At 38.4% G+C, this 25167-nt stretch overlaps 1 protein-coding gene across 3 annotated transcripts in view; it reads left to right on the top strand.

Moving 5' to 3' along the window:
• The window catches only part of UTRN (utrophin), a 705722-nt gene extending 682123 nt beyond the window's left edge, over positions 1–23599 (top strand). For 2 of the 3 annotated variants that reach the window (XM_044001724.1, XM_044001725.1), the window contains exons 20-25: positions 2391–2549; positions 3016–3259; positions 5077–5185; positions 5708–5794; positions 17712–17734; positions 21247–23580. In XM_044001724.1, the coding sequence (XP_043857659.1) occupies positions 2391–2549; positions 3016–3259; positions 5077–5185; positions 5708–5794; positions 17712–17734; positions 21247–21255 (631 nt within the window). In that variant the 3' untranslated portion in view covers positions 21256–23580. Of the gene's footprint in view, positions 1–2390; positions 2550–3015; positions 3260–5076; positions 5186–5707; positions 5795–17711; positions 17735–21246 lie in introns of all 3 variants that reach the window. The other variant, XM_044001726.1, reaches the window with a different exon arrangement.
• The last annotated feature ends 1568 nt before the right edge of the window (positions 23600–25167 follow it).

Genomic DNA, 25167 nt, shown 5'->3' on the forward strand with positions numbered 1-25167 from the left:
AGTACTTTATCAACATCCATTTATATATAATTACAAATACACTGTTATATTTATTATAATGCCCTAAAGATCCTCTACTTAGCAGTGTTTTACTGAACAGTTTGGATTATGTGTGTACTTTCAGGGAAAACAGTTATTTATTTATATATATATTTTTAAAATTCTCTTAACTCACTGTTTTTACTTCTTTAGTTTGGCCTGCTTCTAATCTGTCTAAATTAGTGAAATTTTTGCTGTATATAAATATATGGCCATTTTTCTTATGAACTTTTTGGGGTTTCAGAGTGCAAATATAGTATATAGTATAATAACTACAATCCTCAGGCACCATTTGATATTAAATTCCTACCTTTATCCCCTGACCCCAGACCCAGTTGCAAATTCCTTTATCTTGCTTTAAAATTATTTTTTTAGAAAAAAATTAAATCATTCACTCTTTGTTTGTTTGGTTGGTTTTGGGGCAGGGCAATGGGGGTTAAGTGTCTTGCCCAGGGTCACACAGCTAGAAAGTATCAAGTCTCTGAGGCCAGATTTGAACTCTGGTTCTCCTGAATCCAGGGCTGGTGCTTTATCCACTGTGCCACCTAGCTGCCCCTGATTTATTCACTTTTATTGGCTTGACAGAGGTGTGTACAAGTATTAATACCAAAACAAATATAATTAAATGATTCCTTTGGCTGTGTATAACTGTTGCTTTTTATGTTTTATTTACAAGTGACAGCACAAGGTGCCTATGTTTCTTTTTCTTTTCAAAGTTTCATTCGTGTTTTTTATTTTAAACCAAGGTCATTTTAGAAGCTACTCCTACCCCCATTGAACCCTTCTTTTAATAAGGAAAAACAATTGCCTTTGCTTTTTCTTTTCAATGTAAAATGATGAAAATTTGCTCAGATCTCTTCAAGAAAAAATTTTGTTTGCCCTAGATATTTAAAGGAAATATTAGGGGGATAATTTGACTTTTATTTCAGCGCAGAATTAAGTATTATTACTTTGTATTATGCAGGTTTTTGTTTAGGTTTAATCACTTCTCTTTACCTCAGCTGAGTTGTGATTCATCCCTTTTGGGGCTCTTTCCTTCTTGCCATCTTTCCTTCCTCACTGACAGTATGAGAATGTGCTAGACCTACCATCAGCCGAGCTCGGTTCCACGACACATTAACTGTGACTAGGGACAAGTTACTTAACCTCACAAAGCTTTAGCATCTTCATCTATAATATTTGGAATACCTGCTTTCTAAAAGAGTATATGAACATTACCAGCATTATCATCATAGTCATTCCTTCCTTCCCCAAAGTCTTCTTCCTGAGCAATTGATCCCCTAAGGAACATTCATCCTTATGGGGAGAGGACCCAATATAAGTAGCCCCTAATAAAGGTTCTTAGGCCTTTAACTGGAAACTGGGAAAGAAAAAGAACTTAGGTGATTAGATAAGAAAGGAAAAAGGATGAACTTCTTTTTTTTTTTTTTTAAGTGAGGCAATTGGGGTTAAGTGACTTGCCCAGGGTCACACAGCTAGTACGTGTCAAGTGTCTGAGGTCAGATTTGAATTCAGGTCCTCCTGAATCCAGGACCGGTGCTTTATCCACTGCACCACCTAGCTGCCCTAAGGATGAACTTCTAACATAGGTCTCCTCATGTCCTTCTTCCATTCAATATTCAGTAGCTCCCTATGGCTTCTAAGAAATTTTAACCTATCAAGTAAAACCTGGCTTACTTGAGGCCTTCTGATAGAGAATCAAACAGTATAATTTTAAAACTCAAATTAAAAATATAATATAAGCTCATGATGTTTGATTGGTAAGTATTGATAGGTAGGTATTGATTGGTAGATATTGATAGGTAGGATTATTTATCTTCACTTTTATTTGTGCTTTGTTACTTTTAATGGGAGATAGCTAATTAAAATCAAAATTCCCATTCCTTTAAAAAAAAAAACCCTGCAAATGTATCATCCTCTAAGTTTTGAAATATTAAAAAAAAAACTATTTCAAGATCAGCCTTTTCTCAATCTATCATATTTTATCCTCCTTTCAAAAATCATCTCTTTGTTCCTTTTAGGTATAACAGCATCCATTATCTTATTGTAATTGTTTAGAATTGCATGCCCTAAATGAGTTTTTTTTCCTCATCTGTCTATAAAACATCTGTTCATTTTGAGTTTGTAAGACATGTCTGAGAGAATAAAACGAGCCAGAAAACATGGATATATCTAGTTCACATACACTTCCTGCTTTGTGAATTTCTTCTTAGCCCTTCAAAGGAGAATTATAGGGGAAGTTAGACTTCAAGGCAAACTTGGCCAGGCTGTCAGACTGATCATCCCTATTTAATCTTTACTAGTCAACACACTTACATGAGCTTCTGCTTTTGTTGCTTTTGTTCCCCTAGAGAGGATGAGCATGCTCTTATCCAGCAGTACTGTCAGACACTGGGAGGAGAGTCCCCTGTGAGTCAGCCTCAGAGTCCAGCACAGATCTTGAAATCAGTGGAAAGAGAAGAAAGGGGAGAACTGGAGCGTATCATTGCCGACTTGGAAGAAGAGCAAAGGTGGGTGGGTATGCCTTGCAGAGGATAAATGTTCCCAGTGGGAAGGAGTTCAAAACAACAACAACAAACAAACAACCTTTCAATACCTTGGACTTATATTATGAACCTGATGCCCATTTTCTGTTCTTATTCACTAAACAAGAAATTAGTATTAGTCAGTGAAACTGGTTTCGTAGGGAGGAATGCTATTAGGAAGTCGACTGCTGTGTAGGGTGCCATTTTTTAGCTGAAATTATGATGAAGTTGAATATAGAACAAGATGGTTTGCTCAAAACTACACTTCTGTTCCATAGTTCTTATTAAATTCAAATGGTTGGAAACCAGGGCATCTTGGCATGAATTCTTTGAGACCCACAAGAGTTCATGATTTAATTGAAAAGATTTGTAGAATTAGGAGGTAGCTTATAAGACGACTTACATACACTGGTACTGAATGAAACTCCTTTTTGTCTTTCCCATGTTATAGGAGCCTTCAAGTGGAATATGAACAGTTAAAGGAACAACACCTTCGAAGGGCAATCAGCCCCCTCAGTTCACCTCCAGATTCCATCGTCCCCCCCCATCACACTGCTGAAGACTCGGAGCTCATAGCGGAAGCCAAGCTCCTTAGGCAGCACAAAGGTCGGCTGGAGGCCAGAATGCAGATTTTGGAAGATCACAATAAACAGCTGGAGTCTCAGCTTCACCGACTTCGACAGCTGCTGGAGCAAGTATGGCAGGCAGCCTCCTCTCCCCCAAAAGATACCAAGCCCTTGTCTGCATAAAACTATTGTACTTTAACTTTCAAAAATGTATTTAAAATGACTTTCACTAAATGAACTCACACAGAATGTATTCAACAGAGGAAACATTGACTTTGTTTCTTTGTAGTTTGTGTAAGAATAATGATGAGAAGGAAGTTTTGTATGGATCATTTATGTGCTGCTGGCAAATGAGGAAGTTTTGTAATTCTAGGAGGAAATTTGAAGATTCTAGGTGGTACAGTCATTAGAGCAATGGACCCGGAGTAAGGAAGAGCTGAGTTCAGATCCCACCTCAGACACTTACTAGTTGTGTGACCCTGGGCAAGTCACTTAACCTCTGCCTCAGTCTCCTTATCTGTAAAATGGGGAGAATACCTATCTCCCAGGGTTGTTGCAAGGATCAAATGACATAATAATAGTTAAATGCTTAGCAGGATGCCTGTGCTATATAAATGTTAATTGTTGTTGTTGTTATCATATGTTTAACTGTAAAGTGGAGATAAAATTAACATCCATCTTCCAGGGTTGTTGTAAGGATCAAATGTGATGATATATTTCAAGCTCTTGGCATAGCTCCTGGCATGCTATTGTTGTTCACTCTTTTCAGTTGTAGCCAACTCTTCATGACCCCATTTGGGGTTTTCTTGGCAAAGATACCAGAGTGGTTTGTCATTTCCTTCTCCAGCTCATTTTCAAGATGAGGAAACTGAGGCAAGCAGGGTTAAGTGATTTGCTCAGGGACACACAGATAGTACATTTCTGAGGCCAGATTTGAAGTCAGGAAGATAAGTATTCCTGACTCCAGGTTAGACACTATACACGGTCCCACTTAGCTGTCCAAGGCAGGCATTTAGTAGATGCTATTTGAATGCTAGCTGCAGGGACAATGATAATGATAATGATGCAGCACAAAAAGTCTTTCCAGTCTTCAGTTGAAACCTTGACCTTAAGTTCTCAAAGATATTCCTTCCAGTAAGTTCCTGTTTCTTTTATTCAGTTAGCCCAACAAATGTTTGTTAAGTATCCTGCTGTGTCTTAAATAACATTTAAAACAGGGTAGTAAGGGGAACTAGGACAATGATCTTGGATTCAAAGGATTCGGAACTAGAAGTCCCCTTAAATATTATAAAGCATGTCTCCCCTGTGCCCAAGCCCATGCCCAGTTTTATGGATAAGGAAGTGAAATGATGTACTCAAAGCCAAACAGTAAGTAGGAGAAGCAGGGTTTTAATCCATGTTCTCTGCAAATCCGGTACTTTCTTCTCCAACATGATGTGAGCCCTGGTTTGAGTTCTGGCTGTGACACTCATCATGTTCATGGTACCTTGGACAGATCCTCTTCAGATTCTTGTTCTATAAAATGATGCAGTACCTGTCTCATAGAATTGTAAGGAAAGGACTCTATGCAAACAAGAAGGGCTATCTCAATGTGGATTAATATTATGAGATTTTTTTTGTACACTACTATTTTTTGTACAAAGGAACTGCATGGTCCTTCCCGACCCATATGTCACTTATTTGGTGAACAAGACAGTATTGTGTGTACTGTTGAGACTAAGGAGGGCTGTGATGGACTGATTAAAAAAAAAAGGCAGGAAAAAATGATTCTATGACCCTAATTATTAAGTTGTTGTGGGTGAGTCTAGCAGTGTAAAAATGAGTTCCAAAAATCAAGGCTAAGGTTTACAGCCATTTTATTTTTAAAATTTTAAATGATAAGTTTATTTTTAAATTATATTGTTTTATTCTCTAAATCATGAGAGGTATATTGGATTTTATTGTAGCCTGAATCAGATGCCAGAATCAATGGAGTCTCCCCTTGGTCTTCTCCACAACATTCAGCACTTGGCTATTCATTGGATCAAGATACCAGCTCTCAATTGCAAACAACAGGTTAGTGTTATCACAGCTCTTCCAAAAGGAGTGCATCAATTGATGAGTGAGTAACAGATAATGATGATTTAACAGAGTAAGCACATAGTGGAGACTTTAGGTAAGAGAAGCTTTGTATATTCTAAAGTAAACAGAAATGTGCGGAGTAAGTTACATAATTTGCAACTGCTAAATGGAAGTAACAAAATTAGTGATATGCTTGTTTTTTCTCCTCCTCCAGTTAATTTTCATTTTCTCCTGATACATAGTTCCCCATAGCAAAATTTCTATATTTGCTCCAAAAGTTCACACAAAATAATTTATGGCCGATTTCTACTGAAATCTATAAATTCTCATTTTATCTCCAAAGGCTGTCAGTTCTCAGTGAGAAATGTCTTAACTGTAAACCTTCACAGAGATCTAGTGTTTTCTACCCAAGTCAGGTCTAACTGGAAGGTTGAACAGAGATTGGTTTCAGAATGTGTGTTATCTCTTTTCCCCCCTCTATTAAATTCACTGCTCACCTGGTTGTCATCGTTGCAGACGACTTGTTGGTCCCACCTCACAATACCAGCACAGATCTGACAGATGTCATGGAACAAATCCACAGTACCTTTCCATCGTGCTGCTGTAAGTGTTGAATATCATTGAACATTCTCTTTTTATTTTTCCTTTCTTTGTTCCCCACGTGCTCCCCATCCCCTCTCTCCTCTTTAGTAAGATAACAAAAAGCAATATTGAAAACAAGACTGAATATTATTTGTGAATAAGTTACAAACACATTATATCGACCAAGAAAGCTGGAGCTTTCACCTCGATAAGATCATATCACCAAAATGAAATGACGATATAATCCTATACTTTTTGAGATTGTTTGGTACACTCTGCAAAATAAAGCCAGATGGAATCATAGATAGGTTTTTAAGAAGAAAATTGTCTTCCTTAATATTTGCTATATTAAGGAAACCACCCTCCTTCAAAGAGGAGCTTTTAGTAATATGACAAAGAAGAGAACAAGATTTTAATGGAATTTTCTTTATCGTTCAAAAATTTTGTGCCTTTTCCCATCTTAAGTGTGATCATCAGATTCAGCTGCACAAAGTGGTTGGTTTTGTTTTGTTTTGTTTTTTTCTATTTCTATTCTGTTCTCTTCTGTTGCACTGATACAGGACCATTTTGGTGTGAAGCACTGATATTCAGTATCCCAGGTTGAGGTGTTGGGTATTTTAGGTTTTACAGTGAACAAAACAGCAATTGGGCAAAGAGAGTGACAAGATAATCCAAGGGGAAATTTTGCAGTGTTTCTTATTGATTGTATCTGAAAAAAATGAAGAAAGTCACTAATCAGTGATTAATTCAGATATTTGATGACTACGATTTCTTTGAAACTAGTCTCAGTTTTTTGTCTTACTCTGGGCAAGTCATTTCATCTCTGTTGGCCACAGTTTCCTCATGTGTAACAATAAGACAATAATAGCACCTACCTTGCAAAGTTGTCATGAGGATCAAATGAAATAATATTTGTAAAGCCCTTAACACAGTGTCTGGCACCTAGTAAGCACCACATAATTGTTGGCTATTATCATGTCATCTGGACTAAGCCAGCACGAGATGATCAGAAGAGTGCTGACTTTGGAGTCAGAAGACCAGGGTCCCAGACTCTGTCTTCCTGCTTTATTTTCTTGCCCTGTATCCTACGGATATTTTCTCAAAATTAAATTTCCTCACTGTTAAATAATAATATATCTTTATATCTTTTTTTAAAAGAGGCCTATATCTCCACCTCAAAATTTCCCTGAGCACAATTCCTGAAATTATAGCTACTGACTACACGTTGACCCTATTCAAACTAGATATGTCAGAAACTAACCTGCAAAAACTTTTACATCTCCAAACTCCTCTGCCAGAACCATCAAATTTGCGAGTTGGAAGGGCCCTCAACTGCCATCTAGTCCAGCTCCTGTATGAAAGGCATCCCCCACTATAACATACCTGATAAATAGTTGGCCAACCCCTGCTTGAATAATTCCAAGGGGGAATCCACCATCTGTCAAGGCAGCCTGTCCTACTTTGGGGCCGCTCTTTTTGTTAGTTTTTCTGGTCTTCAAGGCTAAATTAATCTCTTGGCCACCTGATTCTATCCTTTGGGGTTAAACAAAACAATTCTAATACTTCCTATGACAGCCCTTCATATACTTGAAAACAACTTTTATGTCTTGTTTGAGTCTTCTCTGTGCAGGAGACACAGATCATGCCCCTTTCTTTCAGCCAAGCAGGTTTCAGTCAATAAGGATGTAGGTACCATCATCTCTATTTTTTGTTTTGTTTTGTTTTTTCGGCTGGGCAATGAGGGTTAAGTGACTTGCCCAGGGTCACACAGCTAGTAAGTATCAAGTATCTGAGGCTGGATTTGAACTCAGGTCCTCCTGAATCCAGGGCCAGTGCTCTATCCACTGTGCCACCTAGCTGCCCCATCATCTCTATTGAAAGCAAGCATCACAGTCCTCCCTGTCACCAGGCTCAAAGCCTTGGAAATCTCTGACACTTTCCTATTTTTTCACTCACTAGCACATGTTTTGTCATTTCTTAATACCTTAGCAACGTGTTCCATCCATCGCTTCATTTATATTACCTTTGTCACTATCTTGATTCAGGTATTTTTACCTCTTACCTTGGCTATTTAAATAGTATTTTATTTTTTTCCAGTTGCATGTAAAGATAGTTTTCAACATTCATTTTTATAAGATTTTTGAGTTTCAATTTTTTTTCTACCTCCCCAAGACAGCAAGCAGTTCTGATGTATTGCCTGCAAAATTCTAATCACTTACTGCCTGGTCTCTGTACTTCACCCTTCTTCTCCAATTCATTTTTTAAAAAATTGATTTATTTAGGTGAGGCAATTGGGGGTTAAGTGACTTGCCCAGGGTCACACAGCTAGTAATTGTTAAGTGTCTGAGGCTGGATTTGAACTCAGGTCCTCCTGACTCCAGGGCCAGTGCTCTATCCTCTGTGCCACCTAGCTGCCCCTCCAATTCATTTTTTAAAAAACAATGCTGTCTGGGGGCAGCTAGATGGCTCAGTGAACAAAGCACTGGCCCTGGATTTAGAAGGACCTGAGTTCAAATCTGGCCTCAAGACACTTGACACTTACTAGCTGTGTGACCCTGGGCAAGTCACTTAACCCTCATTGCCCCACAAAAAACCAAAAACAAACAAACAAAACCCCTACAGTAGATTAGTAAAACAATGCTGTCGAAACAGGCTTTTTAATATACAAGTTATCCCCCTAGTCAGAGAGTTTCTGTGGCTCTTTATTGCCTCTAAGATAGTCATTTTCTCAGCATTTAAAAGTCTCTGCATTCTGACTTTAGCCTAACTTCCTACCTATATTTTATACAGCTCACCTTTGAACATTCTGTAATGCACTCATTTCCTTATCTTTGTATACACTATAACCCATGACTGCAGTTGGACTTGCTCCCCATTTTTTTGCCTGTTGTAATTCCATTCTTCCTTCAAGATCCACATTCTTTTTTTTTTTTTTCAAGATACACATCCTTGATGGCAGAGATTGTCTTTTTTTATCATTGTATCTCTACCTCCTAGATTAGTATCCTATCTATCGAGTATTATTTGAACCATAGACCTCATGGGGTTATTGTGAGGAAAACACTATAAACTGGGAAAGTATATAAACTTGAGTATTATATAATACAAAAATAGCTCATTTCTTCCTTTTCTGTCTAGTAAACACCATCCTAAATTAGGCAAAATAGATCATTACACATGTAAAATCTATCATTTCTTGGAAAAAGACAGGCTAGAATAATGAAAACTTAATTTTGAAAGCTAAACTCACCTGGTATCTAGTCATAAATGTCAAAGATTTCTTTTGTAGTACCACAAGAAAAGAAAAATATGGTCATCAAAAAAGATATGTGTGATCTCTTTCAAGGTAGTTAGATGTAATCCTGTGATTCAGCTTCTCATACTCTACTGAACTCTATTAAAATATTCTCTTTATCTCTGACATCACCTTTCTTTGGCTTTGAAGAAGCTTATACAAGAAGGGGCATATTTTCTAAATTTGTTTCCTAAGGAGGAATGAACACACACACACACACTTGGTACATGCAACATTAGTATGTGACATTTTGTTTGACTCTTCTCTAAAGGACTCAGGTTCAAGATCATCAGCCACAGCCAATTTTCAGTGATTTTAAAGACTATGTGGCTCTTTTAGTCATTATATCAATTACAATAGAAAATAAACCAAAATTGTTAGACTAACACATGTAGTGCTTGTGCCTTAAGAATTTGAATTATTTAGTGACTGGTTGAGATTTTAGTAAAACCGGCCCACTAAATGACATTGTTATTTACATAAATTCTTATCTATTAATTATGGTAGATTCCATTTATGTAGGCCTTAATGGTTACAGAGTGTTTTATATGCATGATCTCATTGAATCTTTACAACTATGTGAGTTAAGAAATCTGAGTGTTATCGCCATTTTTCTGATGAAGAAACTACAGTGTCAGAGTGGAGAAGGAACTTGCCCTACTTCACAGAGCTAAGACTCAAATTCAGCCCAGGTGAGGGCTCCTTTTTACAGTACCAAACTAATATCGACTGTACTGAACCAAGTCCATATATTAACTCCTTATAGAATATATAGGGGCCATTGTGAATATTTTCATTTCCAAGATATGTTAGCAGTGTGTATTTAATGGGAAGTCCAAGACTATTTAGCTTTTATGTGAATAAAAATACATAGTTAAGATTTCTGTCTTCGAGGCAGCTAGGTGGCGCAGTGGATAGAGCACTGGCCCTGGAGTCAGGAGTACCTGAGTTCAAATCCGGCCTCAGACCCTTAACACTTACTAGCTGTGTGACCCTGAGCAAGTCACTTAACCCCAATTGCCTCACTAAAAAAAAAAAAAAGATTTCTGTCTTCATGGTAAGTGAGCCTCATTTTCCAGAAATTAAATCATCTATAGAAAATCATACCTAAACAATATACTTTGACTTCTGACTATTTCAGCACTATGGACTTATAACCTAATAAAGAAGAGAGATTTTAATTAAAATCCAAAATGTAATATAGCCATATAATTATACACCTAGAAAAGATCCTGAACATTAAATAAAAACACAACCTGCATTTTCCAGGAGCCCTACATTGTTCAAGTTACACTTGGACTTGACTCCTATTGCCCTGTAGCAGATCTTCAGAATGTCTGGAATGTATTAGTGGATTTCAGTTTCTGGGACTCCTCAGTGTGAGGCTCACTCCTTTATACTGGTGATATGTGGAGGCATTACATCTGCAAAACTGCAGCCTTTCAGGATTATTCCAGTACTCTTTATGTCTGATGTTTTTTGTTTTTTTGTTTTTGGGGTTTTTTTTTTTTTAGTGAGGCAATTGGGGTTAAGTGACTTGCCCAGGGTCACACAGCTAGTAAGTGTTAAGTGTCTGAGGCCAGATTTGAACTCAGGTACTCCTGCCTCCAGGGCTGGTGCTCTATCCACTGCGCCACCTAGCTGCCCCCTAGTGTTTTTTTTTGTTTTGTTTTGTTTTTTGGTGGGGCAATGAGGGTTAAGTGACTTGCCCAGGGTCACACAGCTAGTGTCAAGTGTCTGAGGCTGGATTTGAACTCAGGTCCTCCTGAATCCAGGGCCAGTGCTTTATCCACTGTGCCACCTAGCTGCCCCCTATGTCTGATGTTAATCACAGACATTTACTGGTGTAAAGAGCCAAAGTACATTCAGTTCAAGATATGAGCTGCACATTCATTCTGCAAATGTTGAAAAGTGGACAGTATTAGATGTAATTATTGTGCTTCTGTTGGAGTTTGTTTTTACCCTCTTGGTATATGCTTTCCTTATATTAATTAATTGGCCCTTTGGAAAGGAATAATTCCTTATTTTTAAAAGTAGACTTAGGGGGCAGCTAGGTGGCACAGTGGATAAAGCACCAGCCCAGGATTCAGGAGAACCTGAGTTCAAATCCAAGCTCAGACACTTGACAATCACAAGCTGTGTGACCCTGGGCAAGTCGCTTAGCCCTCATTGCCCTATAAAAAAACAAAACAAACAAACAAAAATAGTACATTTGATTCAGGCTTTTTTGCAGTTATTTGGAAAATGGGGAAAAAAAAGAAGTAGTAAAGATAAAATTTCCCTTGGAAGACATTAAATCAAATTATAAAAATGTTCATTGATTAAGTTTTCTGATAGTACATTTCTTTTTTTTTTTTAAGTGAGGCAATTGGGGTTAAGTGACTTGCCCAGGGTCACACAGCTAGTAAGTGTTAAGTGTCTGAGGCCAGATTTGAACTCAGGTACTCCTGACTCCAGGGCCGGTGCTCTATCCACTGCACCATCTAGCTGCCCCGCTGATAATACATTTCTTAACCAAAAAGGCATAGAGACCAAAAAAAGCTAAAAATAGACCATTTTAATTACTTGAAATTCAGTTTTGCACAAAATTTTACAGCTAGAACATAAAAACAGAAACTCAATTGTGGAAAAAAAACCCCTTTAAAGCAAATATCCATGTTAAGATTCTGATAAGCAAAATAATAGCATTCTGTAGACCAATGGTAAAAGGATATGAACAAGCAGTTCTAAACAGAAGAATTGTAAACTATTAACTACCTTGAGTATGTCTCTAGGCAGCTGGGAAGGAACCATTAAATAAGATTATATATACAGTCAGACAGACAGAAAAACAAGTTAAATTCAACAAACACATTGCTGTTCTCTCAAATATTCTAACCTTCCGATTCCTCAGTCTACTTACCTCCATGACTTAACTCCTCCGTTCTACATCATCTCCACCAGTCACAGCCTTAATCTTGCCATCACTGACAAGTTTTCTATTTTCAAGTTGAAGAGCTCTGAAATTCCTTTATCTGATCACAATCTCAAACATTTCTTCCCTTCCTCTGCCTTATTCCTACTAAACCTAATCTTCATCTTCATCATGACCTCCAGATCCTCCACCCCTCATTATTTTCTTAGGTCTCCCTGGCTCTGGCTACACTTTCTTCTCTCACCAATCTTGAAAGTTTAGTTGACCAATTCAACTTTACACTATCCACTATTTGAATACTTTGCCCCTTTGTCCTCTTGCCACTCAGACCTGGTCAATCCCCAACCTTTGATTATTTCCCTCATCCTTATGCTCTGCTCATAGCCATATAATCTTTTTTTTTGTTTGTTTTTTGCAGAGCAATGCAGGTTAAGTGACTTGCCCAAGGTCACACAGCTAGTAAGTGTCAAGTGTCTGAGGCTGGATTTTGAACTCAGGTCCTCCTGAATCCAGGGCCAGTGCTTTATCCACTGTGCCACCTAGCTGCCCCTGCTATATAATCTTGAATAAAGCTGGAGAAAGTCATGTAATTGTACTGACTGGATCCACTACAAATTTATGTTTCCCAATCTCAACTGGGACCTCACTGTAGCAAGGCAGTTATTGGGCAATTACTTGACTCCTTCCTATTCCACTCCCCACAGCAGTTTTTTCAAACCTCTTCTCAAACCCTTCACACAGTGCTCCCTCTTTCTATGCTTCACAAAGAAAATAAAGGACATATATGACAAGCTCTCTCCTTTCCTCTGCTCCTCTTCTTATACCCCCTTGACATTATTCCCAACTGTCTTCTCCTTTACTCTAAACTTTGTTGACAAGGTGGCCCTTTTATTTGTTTTTTAATTTATTTTTATTTTTTAGTGAGGCAATTGGGGTTAAGTGACTTGCCCAGGGTCACACAGCTAGTAAGTGTTAAGTGTCTGAGGCTGGATTTGAGCTCAGGTCCTCCTGAATCCAGGGCCAGTGCTCTATCCCCTGCGCTACCTAGCTGCCCAAGGTGGCCCTTTTTGATCGAGCCAGCTCTCCTGTGTGAATCCTTGATCCCATCCTCTCCCGTATTTTCCAACAGATTGCCTCACTCTCGTCCTCTGTCTCTAATCTCCAGTCTCTTATCAACTGCTTCCTTCCCAGCTACCTACAGTCACCCAAGTCTTCTCCATCATTTCCTAGATTCTCACCAGATACTGTCTTCACCACCACCCACTCTCTTCCTTGTCTCAGAAAGGGCTGTCCATACTAAATTTTTTCCCTACTGCTTCACCTTTGACTGTCCTAAATCATCTGCAATCTGGCTTCCTCATTATTAATTCATCATTAAACTAAAACTGCTCTCTCCAGAGTTAGCAGCTATGTTGTAGTTGTTAAATCTAATGTTTTGGGTTTTTTTCCCTGGTCCTCACCCTTCTTTCTCTCTTTTTAGCCTTTTTGAGCTTGTTAATCACTCTCTCCTCCTGGCTACTGTCTCCTTTCCTCTCTCTTGGTTCTCCTCCTGCCTGTGTGTGGACTCCTTCAGAGTCTCCCTTGCTCTGGCTCATCATCCATGTTACACTCCCTAACCATGGGCATAGCCCAGGGCTCTATCTTGGTTTCACTTTTGTTTTCTCTGTATAGTGATTTCACTGGCCTTTCCAACCTTCACTCCACTTCACTCCCTTCCATACACCCTGCAATCCAGCCATGCCCACTTTCTTGTTCCACACAGACAAAATTCCATCTCCTGTCCCTGTGGACTGGCGTTCCTTCCTCATCTCAGTCTCTTGGAGTCTCTAGTTTTCTTTAAACCTTGGCTCAAGCACCATCTTCTGCATGAAGCCTTTCCCATTGCTGTGAGGTACTAGTGTGTCCCTCTCTCCTCCCCCCACCCAGTCCTCCCACTTTTATGTATTTCGCATATACTTATTCATATGCATGATTGATTGCCCTATCATAATATAAGCTCTTTTAATTAGAACCTTTTGCTTTTGTCTTTATATCTTTAGCCCCTAACACAATGCCTGGGGCATAGTAGGTGCTTTAAAAATGCTTGCTGATTTTATATTTTTATTTTATATTATTGTTGTTGTTGTTGTTATTGTGGGGCAATGAGGGTTAAGTGACTTACCCAGGGTCACACAGCTAGTAAGTGTCAGGTGTCTGAGGCCTAATTTGAACTCAAGTCCTCCTGAATCCAGGGCTGGTGCTTTATCCACTGTGCCATCTAGCTGCTCCCTGATTCCATATTTTTAAAGATGCTTCACTGATAGTGCTCATACCATTGCTTTCAAAAATAAACATTTATTGTTTATTCAGTCTGAACAAAGCATATTTTGTTTTCTATTGCCATTTTAAAGGAATAACATATTTCTTGAATAAGCATTTTGTAAAGCCATAATAACCTCTTTGGAAGATTTTCCCAAACAAGTAAAACCAGCACTCTTCTAAAATAAGACAAGTCCTTATAGCAACTATAACTACCAAGACCTTGAAAAAAGTATGTGTCTAGTATAGCTTGAATTCATCTTCTTATTAATCTTGAATTTTCATCCCTTTTGTGAATTAAAAGTTAACACTAACACATGTCAGTCATTCTGAAATCGATATCTTTATTTTACAAATTTTCTGGGGAGCAGCTAGGTGGCACAGTGGATAGAGCACCAGCCCTGGATTCAGGAGGACCTGAGTTCAAATTTGGCCTCAGACACTTAACACTTACTAGCTGTGTGACCCTGGGCAAGTCACTTAACCCCAATTGCCCAGCAAAAAAAAAAAAAAAAGTTTTCTGGGGCAGCTAGGTGGCGCAGTGGGTAAAGCAATCAATAATTAGCAACCAAATTCTTGTCCCATGACTCTAGTCAAACAGCTCTAATGAACCACTTTGGGCTCCCTACTGTTTCTTTCATCTTCTGTCAAATTCTTTAGTCTTCAGCCTCAACCTCCTTTCCTACCTCCTATAACTTTGGTGACTTAAATCAGACCCACTTAAAAAGTAAATACCCGGGGGCAGCTAGGTGGCGCAGTGGATAAAGCACCGGCCCTGGATTCAGGAGTTCCTGAGTTCAAATCCGGCCTCAGACACTTGACACTTACTAGCTGTGTGACCTTGGGCAAGTCACTTAACCCCCACTGCCCCGCAAAAACAAACAACAAAAAAAAGTAAATACCCATGGGAGACAGCTAGGTGGCACAGTGGATTAAGCACTGGCCTTAGATTCAGGAGGACCTGAGTTCAAATCCAGCCTCAAACACTTGACACTAACTGTGTGACCCTTGGCAAGATCACTTAACCCTCATTGTCCCACCACCCCCCAACTCTGCCCCCCCAAAAAAAGTTTTCTGTGTTTGTAAGTTCTAATTATATGAATGACTACTTTGACATGAAATGTTTTTGAACAGGATGCATCTGGGTACATTTACCTGTCACTTGAGCTTCTTATCCTTTGAAAAGCTAACTCCACAAATCTGGATTTTTTTCCTCTATTTATTGCCTTTATAGGACTCCTTTTTTGGGGTCATTACCATGGAATTTTAGATTGGGAGAGATGGCAAGTATAATTTCTTAGTGATGCTGGTTTATTCACCTGTGAACTTGCTCAACTTGGTTTTTTTGGGGGGGTGCTTAAAATCAGTTCTTGTTGGGGCAGCTAGGTAGCGCAGTGGATAAAGCACCAGCCAGCACTGGTTCTGGATTCAGGAGTACCTGAGTTCAAATCCTGCCTCAGACACTTGACACTAGCTGTGTGACCTTGGACAAGTCACTTAACCCTCGTTGCCCAGCCAAAAAAAACCAAAATCATTTCTTCTTTTTCTCTCTTCTGCCATTTTAATGAGGTACACACTGGGCATTGAAGGAAGCATGCCAGGTATTTTTCTGGTAAACTGACAAAATGTCTTTTTATTATTGTGCCCTGCTGACTTGTTCTGACTATGACTGGATATATTTATATGTTTGTGACAGTCATACAAAACTAAAACCCAGTAAATTCATTAATTTCCTTCCTTCCTTCTTAAAATATATTTCTATAAGCTACATACAGGCAAAGCAACCAATATGTCCTACTGATTAAGAAAGATGATATGGGGGCAGCTAGGTAGCACAGTGGATAGAGCACCGGCCCTGGAATCAGGAGTACCTGAGTTCAAATCCGGCCTCAGACACTTAAACACTTACTAGCCGTGTGACCCTGGGCAAGTCACTTAACTCCGATTGCCTCACTAAAAATTTAAAAAAAAAAAAGAAAGATGATATGGAACAAAGTGGATTAAATTATAGATTTGGTTACTTAAACATGCTTCCTTGTCACTAATAGCAAAAACATAACTATATCCCCCAAGAAGCTGTGCATGTGACAATCCGTCACTATGCTTCAGCAAATATGCTACTCCCTAAGGTATGGAAGAATCTGAGAGCTGGTCTCACTCAGTAAGACATAACTTTGAGTCTTGCCTCAGATATATACTGACTGTGTGATGTCAGGATATGACAATACACGGTGTGTGTGTGACTGGGCAAATCACTTAATCTCTCCGTGCCTCCAGATAACTTTCTTATGACTGTAAGGAGTGGGGCAGCTAGGTGCCGCAGTGGATAAACCACCAGCCCTGGATTCAGGAGGACCTGAGTTCAAATCCAACCTCAGACACTTGACACTTACTAGCTGTGTGACTCTGGGCAAGTCACTTACCCCTCATTGCCCCACCAAAAAAAAAAAAAAAGACTAAGGAACAACATGCTCATTTGAATTAGTAGAGGGATCCAAAATTAAAGTCAGTCACAGATCTAGTCCATTCTCCTCCATCATCCATCCTTATATCCTGCCCTGAAGGTTTAGTTGAGGCACATTTGAAAGTGTTCTCATTTGAGATGAGGAGGGGTAGAAAGACCACCACAAACTAGGATAATGATCATTTCATTGATACAATAATATTTAAATTATCTCCCTGGACCTAGTAGAACTAGACTCATTTTAGCCTAAGGAGAGGATGGAATAAAATGTAGAGAAATTTTGAAATAACTAGGATTAATGATGAGTCTTTGTTAAATTGCATCAGTCAGTAGAAAGAAAAGTTATCTTGCTTGGTAAGTGAAAAGGGGTGAAATAGTGCTGTGGTTGGGGGCTCAGGAAGAAAGGAGAAGGTTGTGCTGCCCACCATGTGAACAATTAGCAAATTAGAAATTTGTTGTTAGAAAGAAATGTCAAAAATTGAAGACTCACCCTTCCAAAATAGTGTGCTTCGAATTTGCCCATTAAGCACATTATTTGAAGTCAGCTCTATTTTGATGTACAAGCTATTTAACATGGCAGAAAGTGATGTAACTAAAATAAAAGTTTAGCGTTTTTTGCAAAGCTTAGTACCCATTGGATGTTGTGTTATTTTTCTTATTTGAAAAGACTAGCATATGTTTTGCATAGTTTGATGGGAAATTTGCCTTTTAAAGCATATGGAAAAGCTAACTTGGAAAAAACTTGGGATTCATTAAATCATTTAAACAAACAAAAAAACCCAACAACCCCTACTTGTTATTATCTTCAGCCTAACAGTTGGGCCATTATCTTACACACAGTGGTAAATGCCGTACATCTGCATGTCTGAAATCATGTTGTCAGCAAACCAGATGCATATTAGACAGCCCTGATGATTCAGTATTTATTGACATTTCCCTAATTGATTTCTTTTGTTTTCATTTTCAGCAAACCTCCCAAGCAGGCCACAGGTAAGAAATGAGCTTCCTGAACTGATTGTTTTCATTTTACTGAGAGAAGAGGTAGATTGGCCCTATTTACTTTTTCAGGGGTGCTTTTCATCATGTCCTACGCCATGCTGCTCACATAAATAAGGAAATCTGTTTGACATTTAAATGCTACTTGACTCATCATGGTAGTTTGTCAAGATTGGGGGGGGGGAGGCAGGGAAAGCCATCAAGTCGATGCCTCAAGATGCCTTTTCATTGTAGAGAAACCCCAAAGTAACATGTGTTCAGTGTTCTGTGTTGTATTAGAGGTCTCACTAATGGTGTTATGTGCACCAGGTGGCGCAGTGGATTAAGCACTGGCCCTGTGATCGCCCAGAATAAAAATGCAGGGCTATTGTTCTTCTAAGTCCTCTTCTGGAGAAGATGTCAATCCAATACGGCTGTCACAGTAGCTGACTTTAAAAAAAAATAAATTTAATCGAATGCCACAAAAGTGCTTTTGTTCTTCAACAAAACCAGCTTTAATTTTAAATCTTGCTTGGATATAACCCTTCACTGGTTTCGCCTTATGACTTTTCAGTATGTTTCATAAAATGGTAATATAATAACTGCACTACCTATAACAGATCACGGTTACAATTTTTAATAGAAAAGTGCCACACAAAAGTGATAAGCTGTTAGAAAAGTATTTTCCTACATGAAATCATTTATTGCTGTCATTAAAGAAATGGGGGAAAAAATTCAGTTGCCTTCTTTGTTAACATTCATTTGAACCCTTGAAAAACTTCAAACCTAGTATCAGGAAGTTAGAACAAGAAGAGGAACCTTGGAGGTCATCTTGTTCAACTCTGCTCATTTTATGTTTAGACACAAATCCCAGAGAGGGGGGCAGCTCCCTGAGCTTATCTGTCTAGTTACTGGCAAAACTGGGAACCACACCCCAGTTTCCTGCCTCCTGATTGTGTTCTTTTCATTATATTTTGCTGCCTCTAACTCTGTTAGTCAAATCAGTCAATCATTACACATTTATTAAGGGGCTCCTATGTGGCAGGCACTGTGATAAAGCAGTGTCAATGTGAAAAGGGAGTAAAGACAGTCCTTGCCCTCAAAGAGCTTCCATTCTAATGAGGGAGACAATGTGCAAGCTATAGACAGGATAAATAGGCAACAAATAACAAAACAAAGAAACTCATCAGGTGTTTCCCTTGGAGAAAACTCAAGAAATCAGTATTTTATCACATAATTGGCCTAACTTTTCAGTTGCACATATTCTTTTAATTATCAGTTATGAAGGGTTTTTGGCCCTTACAGAAAGAGCTAACTCCCCAAAGCTATAGTTTTTAAGGACAAGAATGGGCATAGATTATTGACCTTGTAAAAATAACTTATAAACATAAGTGCTTGAAGGCTTATAATGTATTTTTAAAAATATTGACAACAGTAATAGTAGCTACCACTTGTATAGTACTTTAAGGTTTTCAAAGAACTTTAGGGGGCAGCTAGTTGGTACAGTGGATAAAGCACTGTCCCTGGATTCAGGAGGACCTGAGTTCAAATCCACCCTCAGGCACTTGACACTTACTAGCTGTGTGACCCTGGGCAAGTCACTTAACCCTCATTGCCCCACAAAAACAAAAAGAAAACAAAACAACAAAGCACTTTACCTATCTTCACAAAAGCCCTGTGAAGTAGGTAGCATTATTGTTGTTGTTGTTGTTAATCCCATTTCACAAATGAGAAAACTGTGCCTTAGAGAGTTCAAGTAACTTGAACATAGTCACATGCCGAGCAAGTGTCCAAGCCCAGATTTGAACTCAGATCTTCCTGACTTCAAGTTCAGAGCTCTTTTAGCTGTATCATCTGGATGCCTTATTTTATATACATTCTCATTTGATCCTTATAATACCATTGTGAGTGCAAGTATTGTTGTTCCTATTAATGAATGAGGAAACTGAGGTTCAGCCAGGTTAAGTGACTTGCCCCTGGCTTCAAAGTTAATAAGTTTCAGGGAGTTTCATAACCGAGTCTCACCTGATTCCAGGTCTAACATTCTTTGCATTATGAGCCATTGCCCCCAGTTCTGCAGAAATAATTCAGGAATTATTTTAACCCCACATTGTTGCCAACACTGATAATAAATACCAAAGTTTAAAATTGATTATTTCTCTGAGCAGTAAAATATGAGGGAAAAAATGAGGGCGTGATAAGGAAATATTCTTCATAATCCAGCTCTGGCTAATCATGTTCTGAGTTAAATTCTCTATAGTGCATGTAAAAATATGAAACATAAACAGGACAAAATGTCTCTCTTGACATACCCATTTGGGGGAATATGAACTTGCAAAGATCATTCTGTGATTGTATGTGGGGTGCAGAGTAGTTAAGCTGTCCATGAATAGACATGGGACCCTATGTGGAGCATGTGTATGGAACATGGAAAAGCAACTTGGGGAGAAAGGAAAGGTTCTACTTTGTGTGATCAACAGAACCGTTCCACTAGACAGTGCATAGAGAGCAATATGGATATGGGTGAAAGACCAGGCTTCTGCAGAGAGCTGCTTACCTCCACGCCCTGGAAAGGGCCCTCCTGAAAAGCCCCATAACCAAATCACAGGCTTTAAAAAAAATTTTTTTTAATTTTTTTTTTATTAACCATGACTTCTTTATGCTCTGGAAAAAAAACTTGTGCTCCCTCCCTTATTATTATTCTGACTTGTCATCCTCCCTAAATTTTCAGTGACACTAGTCCTTCACCTCTTCAAGTTTAATCACATGTTATTTTAGCCCCCAGGTCTCTAATCATCTCTCCATCCTCATCACTGCCCATATCACATGGTTTACTCACAGAGACATGTTAGGATTACTCTATCAAGTTCGATATCTTCCAGAAGTAGCTTTCACAATTCCACACTGGAAATTGAAGATGGTTGTTCATATTCTTCCATCAGGCCAATTCAGTATGGGCCATTAGGGTTTCCAGTGAGAATCTTTTGGGAAGGTGGCATAGTGTCTTGAGTGCTGGGGTTGAAGACCTGAAAATTGGAGTTCAGATCCTGCCTTAGACACTGACTAGCCATGTGACATTGACAAGTCATGAATCACGCACGGTCTTGTTTTGCTTATCTGTAAAATGGGGATAATAATAGCACTTACCCTACAGGATTGTTGTATGGATCAAATGAGATATAATGCTTTGCAAACCTTAAAGTGCTAACTATCATCCTAGGGCAGTTGTATTCCTAGAAAAACAGTTTTCCCCTCCCAAAAAGGAGGGAACAGTTTCAAATGTTACAGTAATTAGAAGATAACTAAGTGACTATAAGGAGACAAAGGGCTGGTGGAAAGGAAGCTGGACATGGAGGAAACAAAAGGAACTAAAGGGTCCCTTTTGGTTATAGGAAAATAATGCCGGACCAACTTAGAGAGAAATGGACTATGCCATTTTTTTTCTTTGAAGAGTTGACAGGTCTGAGCTACCTGTAGTGTTTTGTTTAGAAATATTGTCTTGACAGTGCTCTTTTCCATCCCCATAGGCAATGTGAAGCATTCATCTGGCTGGCCAACACTTCCTGACATACAGTCCTGCCCTTTTAAGCAAATGCCAATTCCAAATTCCCTTGAATCAGACTCTGCATGGCACCTTGAAGCCCGCATTGTTTCACTCTGACCGTGTCTTCTACTGAAGGAGTAAAACATGGAAGATCCAAAGATGGGGATGTCATGTTTTTATAATAATAAGTTCTTGTTTTCTTCTTCCCTTTCTATGCAACTGTAAATTAATGAAGAGAGGTATTTGGAAATGGTTATACATTTGTCCTTGATTTGTATAAATATACAGCATTGGGAAAGGGGGTGGGGGCTTTATATATTGTACCTTCTTTTTTGATAACCAGGAAGAGAATTGCATAAAATAATTAGAAGCAAAATGTTACATTTATACATTCCTTTCTGCTCCTCACATTTACTTTCAACAGTGACTTCATTTAACCTGCTGTTGTTTTGACCATGCTGTTGAGGTTATTGACACACATCAGCCATTTGACCAAGTAAATGTGTCTGAAGAGCCTGAAACTGTCTTCCATGACTGGCCACATTAACAGGGTCACTTAATTCACTCAGATGTAATTTATTAAGAATTAGGCTCTCACCACAGCTATATGCAAACTGTTTAGCTTCACTAACAATCACACACACTCACCTCCAAAATTTTCACTACATGGAACATTTCTTTTGGAATATCTTTTTTTTTTTCCCTTCATTTGATTTCCCAGCTATACGAGAATGCGTTTGTTCTTAGAGATTAATGTCAAATTCTACTCTAGAGAAACAGAAGATTTCATTGTACAAGTGCAATCAAAAGAACTTTTTAATAGAAGTTTTCCCAAGGAGCGTTTTTTTGTTTTTGTTTTTTTGACCCAGAAACAAAGTTTTGAACATCCCTTCCAGCTTTCCAAGGTCTAGATTTTTAGCCATGAAGTACAAACCAGTCCCACACCTAATTGTGATATCAAAGCAAAAGAATGTGTCCTCTATTCCCTGTGAGAATGGGTTTTTTTGGGAGGGGGAAGGGGGGGAGAGGAAGGCAGTTGTACAAAAAAAAAAGGAAAGGAAAGAAAAAATAAGTCCTTTACAGTACTTGAAATTTTTTTGTTTTCTTCCTGAATGCAATAGTCAACCATAGAGTTCGAATCAGTGCATACATATATCACACGACTTCTTTAAAAGTACTTTTTAAAGGCTAATTAATGGAAGACCTTTGATTTCCCTTCATTGATTATCACATTTAGGGGAGAGCATTTTATGGGAGAGCACATGAAAATTAAATTAACGCTTGGAGGATAGGTTCTGCTGCACTGAGTACATTCAGGTCCTTGGTTCAGCATCAAGTTAGTATCTGATTCAATAAACGTACTAGATGGTTACCAAACACCAAGAAAACAAAAGCCCATCCGAGGTTATGCTCAGAGATACATAAGAAAGCCCCCAAATGGAGTGAGACTCTTATTCCTAAAAACTAAAGTATTTGGATTATAGAATGTGTGCGTATGAATCATCAGGATGTGTTAACTTTTGCTTCTCTTCACTTGGGACACAGCCAGGAGGAGATTCAAAGTTAGCAAAATTTGTTCTTTTGGAAGGGATGGGGGTGGGGGGGAGGGGTTGGGCCGGGTTGGGCCGGGTTCTCTTTGCAGCATAGATATTTTGAAAAGAAAAATTGTTTTATAAAAGAGGAAAGCCATGACCACCTTTCTACCTCAAGCCCATTTTCATTCATAGTATTGGAAATAGCTTTATGCCACTGTATTCTGCAGAGTCTATAGCTTTTACCAGACCATACTGTAGCCAAGAAAAAGAAGAGCACCCCTTTTTAATTAAGGAAAAAAAGAAATATCCCTGAACACTGAAGTTCACAGTTGTAGATTTGGTGTCTTTCTTGTTATTCCTTTGAGAGGTTATGTATTAAATTGTTTTTCTGCCTGTATTTGTATGCAAAGTATGTCCTCTACTCTGCTACTGAGTAAAAGCTACTTAAAACACTACATTGTAACATTCTTCCTCTGAGTAATAATAAATAAAAAAAGAATATATTGCAGCAATTATTAGAAAAAGTTACGTAGTTATTTTGAGGTATATGGGAAAGAATGGATCATGCACCACCATCTAATCTGGTTCCATACTCTATTTTTCATCCAGAATAAAAGTAATTTTTAACACGAGATTGCTCTGATATTAGTCACTGAAGAAATAAATCACATTTAAAAGGCTATTGTTCAGTGATAGAACTAGAAGCTTGAAAATACATTTATGAAAATAAAAATATAGAGATAATGTTTCTCAATAAATCTACATATTTTCTGTGATTTCTCTTCCTCTCTCTCTTCTCTCACCCATATAACACACATACATTTGTGCTTTCACATTCATACCTATTGGCAGTTACTTTGCAAATTTAAATTAATTAAATAACAATTGGGGAGGGTGGAATTACAGTGATGTTGATATTGCTGAGTGTACCCAGAGCCTATTGGCTAGTGAATACTTTCATAGTGATGTCACAACATTGATATAATTGCCATCTCTTGCCACTGCATTTTGTAGAATACATATTTTATATAATCAAACCCATGTTTATTATATAGGATAAATATTAAGAATTGACTATATCCTTTTTAATAGAACTTTTTCAAAAGGGAAATAATATTCCTTGGATGTACCCAGGTTGAAGATTTTTCCCTGAAAAGCTTAAACACACACACACACACACACACACACACACACACACACAGAATAGACTACCAAAATAAGGAAAAAACATAAATATGAATTCAAATTAATCAGCATTTTAGAGTACCTTTCTTTCCTACAAATCAAACTGAAGGAGGAAAAATGACTGGTTTCCAGTAGCTGTTTGGGTTAGTATTTGAATGTGGAAAGAAATGAAAAAATACTACAATAAACCTTAAAATTATTTCCCTGTCGTACCTTGATACTATGTATTTTTAAAAATAGTTTTCCAAAATTACCTCCCAGCTAAGTTTCTTAGCTCATTATGGTGTAAATGCCAACATCCTGGTCCTCCAGTTAGTTGCTCTGTGAAATTTACTGCTGATAAGCTCCCAGCTGGAAGAATCCTTACCAATAGATCAAAGGGCTAGTTAAGTTCCCAGGTGTGCTTCTTAGAGCAAACTGCCTAATGAATAATGAGTGTACTAAGGGATTTAGAGTCTAGAAGGCTCTAGGCTACTTCAGGAGAATCTGGAGTCGTTGAATTTGAGCAGCTTCACCCCCATTTGGAGAACAAAGACCTCCGGAAGAGTGTTGGAAGGCTGAGTTAAAAATGAAAGGGAAAAGCTATGCTTTACAATCTCCTTAAGAGAGGAGTCCTCTCCACAGACTTGAACTGTTAATACCCAGCTGTGGAGTTAAAGGGCAAAGAAGTGGAAAAGAAGATCTTGACCAAGTGGCCTCAGGCTCCCAAAGTAAGTCTTTCCCTTTAGAAAGAATATGAATGTTCTTAATTTACATGATTCTTGCACATGCCCTTCATTTTTAATACCTTAAGAATTCCAGTTGTCACTTTGGAGAAAAGGTACAGTAATGATAACCATAAAATACTTTTAAGATTCATGCGCTATTTCCTTCACAACAACCTTTTAGGGTAGCTAGTATATGCCAATACTATCCCCATTTTAAAGATGAAAAAACAGACTTGGAGAGAGGTTCAGTGTTCATAGACACAAAGCTAATTGTCTTAATAGAGACTTAGGAAGGTCCAGAATATCAGTCTCCCACAAGAATATGTAGAGCTCAGAAAGAATGATGGGAAAAGGTCCATGGAGACCAGGGGTGAATTGGGCCCCCAACTGGGGGCCCCAAAGGAATAGCAGTATCTTCTCCACTACCAACAAAATGGTGGGTTTTTATCAGGTGTTATAGGGGAAATTGATCGGGGT

Source organism: Dromiciops gliroides, chromosome 4, assembly GCF_019393635.1.
Source record: "Dromiciops gliroides isolate mDroGli1 chromosome 4, mDroGli1.pri, whole genome shotgun sequence".
NCBI classification, from domain to species: Eukaryota; Metazoa; Chordata; class Mammalia; order Microbiotheria; family Microbiotheriidae; genus Dromiciops; species Dromiciops gliroides.